At 55.0% G+C, this 3270-nt stretch overlaps 1 protein-coding gene across 1 annotated transcript; it reads right to left on the reverse strand.

Annotated features, from left to right (window-relative positions):
- Positions 1 to 1705: 1705 nt before the first annotated feature.
- On the reverse strand, positions 1706 to 2677 carry TACSTD2 (tumor associated calcium signal transducer 2). Its single transcript, XM_007462572.1, has one exon. It carries the CDS (start codon positions 2675 to 2677, stop codon positions 1706 to 1708), a length of 972 nt encoding a protein of 323 aa, XP_007462634.1.
- Between the last annotated feature and the right edge of the window lie 593 nt (positions 2678 to 3270).

A 3270-nucleotide genomic window follows, 5' to 3' on the forward strand; every position in this document is an offset into this window, starting at 1 on the left:
ATGCTTACAGAGTTAGAGACTCTGGCGATCATAAGGTATCACTCCACCAGCACACACCAGCCACAGCCCCAAGCTGCCAAGGCAGCAGCTGAGAGCTCCCTCTCCCTAATTCATACTGGTGCTTCATTCTTGAGTGGTCGGCATAGACCACCCAGTGGAAGTGGGAGGAGGAACGTGGGATGGATTCCAGGGAAGAAACTGATATCCTGGATCTAGCTGTTTGGGGTTGGATATACCAACCACCCTGTCCTTTGTGCATGCCCATTGTTGCAGCAATTTCTCAGGAATTGCAGTAATTTGTTTACCTGTAGGCTACCCCACAGTGACCTTCTAACACACCCCGCTTCACATAAATGAGTGAAAACAGGAGATAGATGTGAAGGAGACAAGATTTTTTGCAGCTAAAATGAAGTAAAAGGTTTTAAAGCACATTACTAGTAGAATCTTAGGAAAACAGACTGTGTTCATATGCACACACAGCCAGAGCATAAGCCCTCTACAGACTGGCTATGACTATGTGAGAAAGTCATTTAACTCAGAGCCGCAATACTTTGGGATTAAGTCAATTGCCAAGGACTAAATGGGAATAGCACAGCTACTTTCAAGTACAGCAGGGATTCAAAGGAGATACAGCTCCTGAAACAAAGGTAGAGTTTTCCTTCTCCAAGGGAGAATTCTCATTTAGAGATAACCTAAAGTTGGTCCCCTTTCCCAACAACAGCAGCTAGCTTCCTCCCTCAGACCCACCCTCCCGAAGGACGTTTCCAAACAATCTTATTTAGAAAGACCTGTGTTTACACTTGCCAGTTCAGGGATCTCAGAAACACCAGAGTGGCTATAGGAAATGACCCATCCTGCGAAAAAGTGTTAGAATTTGAAATAAGAAATCTGAGTAGTGGGAAATTAGAGGAGACCAAAGTGACATAAATCTGGAGCAAGTTTTCACAAACTCCATCTTTTGCTTTGTGCCTTTTTTATATTTTATTACATTCTTTTTTTTAATTTTAAAAATCACAACAGCATTATCAAAGACAACCTATATACAAACATTTTACAGAAGAAACATTACTAGTATCAGCTGTAATAAGGACAAGTTGAAGAACAGATGCTGAGTTTCTGGGCCAAAGTCTGCCGGCAAACAAAGACATCTAAAATGTGTTCAGGCAGCTGAAACAGGCTTCTTTCCCGATGACAAGCATGTGCTGTCGGTAATATCAGTACAAACGATGGTAAATGAGGATACTACACGGGGCCAAGTAGCGAACTCCTCATCAGGAAAGCCACAATACAAGTAGAGCTAATCAAATAACTTAAAACCAAGACAGTAAAAGCGCTGTTTCCCATCTAAACGCATTTAGCCTTCAGAATTGATTTTGCGTCACTTGTAAACGATGCTGAGTTGTCAATACAAACACTTGACCCTTATACATAACCCTATGCCAAACTTTCCTTAACCCTTCGAGTCAGGTTTCTGGTTGGACCGAAAGGGGAGGAATTTTAGAAATGCTTCCTTCAGGACAGAAGTCAGAAAGAGGTGACCCCGAGAACAGGATTTATTAAATTTGGTGGCGGCGGGGGGAGGCAGGAATTTGGGGGGAGAAAGGCCTCCTTGGGGCCAAGAATCAAGAAGCGTGACTCACTTGGGTCTGGGACCTTTTGCTGAAATCCGATACCCTACCCCACCCCACCCCAGCCCCATCGGTACCTACAAGCTCGGCTCCTTTCTCATCTCCCCCAGTTCCTTGATCTCCACCTTCTTGTACTTCCCCGACTTCCTCTGGTTGGTGATCACCAGGACGGCCACGCCGGCGATCAGGGCCACCATGACCACCACGATGACGGCGATGAGGCCGCTGGTGAGGCGCTTCATGGAGAACTGGGGGGACTTCTCATCCAGGTAGTAGATGAGCGTCCGCTCCAGCAGCAGGGGCTCTCCGCGCACGCGCACGTCGAGGCCGCGGTGGCCGGGGAACAGCGACTCGCCCTTGACGTCTCTCTCGAAGTAGTAGGCGGCGTCGGCGATGTCCACGTCGCCGGCGACCTTCTGCGACGTGTTCTGCTGCAGCTCGATCTGGATGGTAGGGTGCTCGTAGTGCACGGCCGCCACGAACTTGGGGTGCAGCAGGTAACGCTCCCAGAAAAGCCGCCGCAGCTCGGCATCCAGGTCTGAGTGGTTGAAGGCGCGGACGGCCGGGCGGCGGCGCAGGTCGATGAGGATGTGGTGGGTGCGCACCAGCTCATCGCAGCGCAGGCTCAGGTCGCCCTTGTCCGTGCGGCGCACGCCCACCGAGTTCACGCACCAGCACACAGACGTCTGGTTGCACTGGCGCGCCTTGAAGCGGCCCTGCTGGTCGCAGTCCGGGTCGTACAGGCCGTCGTTGTCCACGAGCGCGTGCTCGCTCGGCTGCACCAGCGCGCGGCCGCTCTTCTGGGCGCTCATGCGCGCCTTGAGCAGCAGGCACTTGGACGTGAGAGTGGAGCAGTCGACCTCCAGGCCCGAGCCGAGCACGCGGCACTGGCAGCGGCCGTCCGGGCCGCTCCGGTCGCACACGGTCATCTTGTTGGTGGGGCACGTGCAGTTGTCCTGCGCGGCTGCATGGCCGATCACCGCCGCCAGCAGCAGGAGCGGCGGCAGCAGCGACGGCCACTGCAGCGCGAGGCCCGGACCCCGGGCCATGGTGGGGCGGAGGAGCGCGGACGGGGCGCGGGCTGGCGAGGGCTGGGGACTGCGCTGGGTTGCGGCTCCGCCGTCTGAGAAGGTCTCCAGGCGTCTGCCGCCCGCCACTCCCTCTCCCTCTTATACTCCACCGGACCTGCCTGGCTGGTTCGGCCGCCGACTCACCCGCTGGTATTTGGGTGACACATCCCGCCTCCCCCCATCCCCGTCTCCGTCCCACGGAAGGCCCAGCCCGCCCTGCGCAGCCTGCGGCAGGATCAGAGGAGCGGAGGCTGTCCCGTCTCTTGTGGACCGAAAGCCCGGGAACGGAAAACCGATACTCAACTGAGGGCTGCGAGGACCCGCCCCCGGCTCACCCGGCCCCACCTGCGGAGCGACCCGCCCTAGGCGCGCCCTCCAGCCGAGGACCTTGGGCGTCCCGGCCGCTCTCCGGGGCTGGAATTCTCAGAAGTTGTACTGAGAGATATGGCGTGGGACTGTCACTCTTTTGTCCCCCTCCGCCGCTTTTCTCTCTCCCTTTCCGCCCGCTTTTCTCTCTCCCTTTCCCAGCCCTTGTCCCTACTTTAAGTTCTTTCACTTCCTCGCCTCTTTCC

This window comes from Lipotes vexillifer, unplaced genomic scaffold, assembly GCF_000442215.2.
Source record: "Lipotes vexillifer unplaced genomic scaffold, Lipotes_vexillifer_v1.1 scaffold54, whole genome shotgun sequence".
Taxonomy (NCBI): domain Eukaryota; kingdom Metazoa; phylum Chordata; class Mammalia; order Artiodactyla; family Lipotidae; genus Lipotes; species Lipotes vexillifer.

What these genes read in the sequence shown, in the direction of transcription:
- TACSTD2 (XM_007462572.1), bottom strand. Translation starts at nt 2,677, where the DNA reads ATGGCCCGGGGTCCGGGCCTCGCGCTGCAGTGGCCGTCGCTGCTGCCG.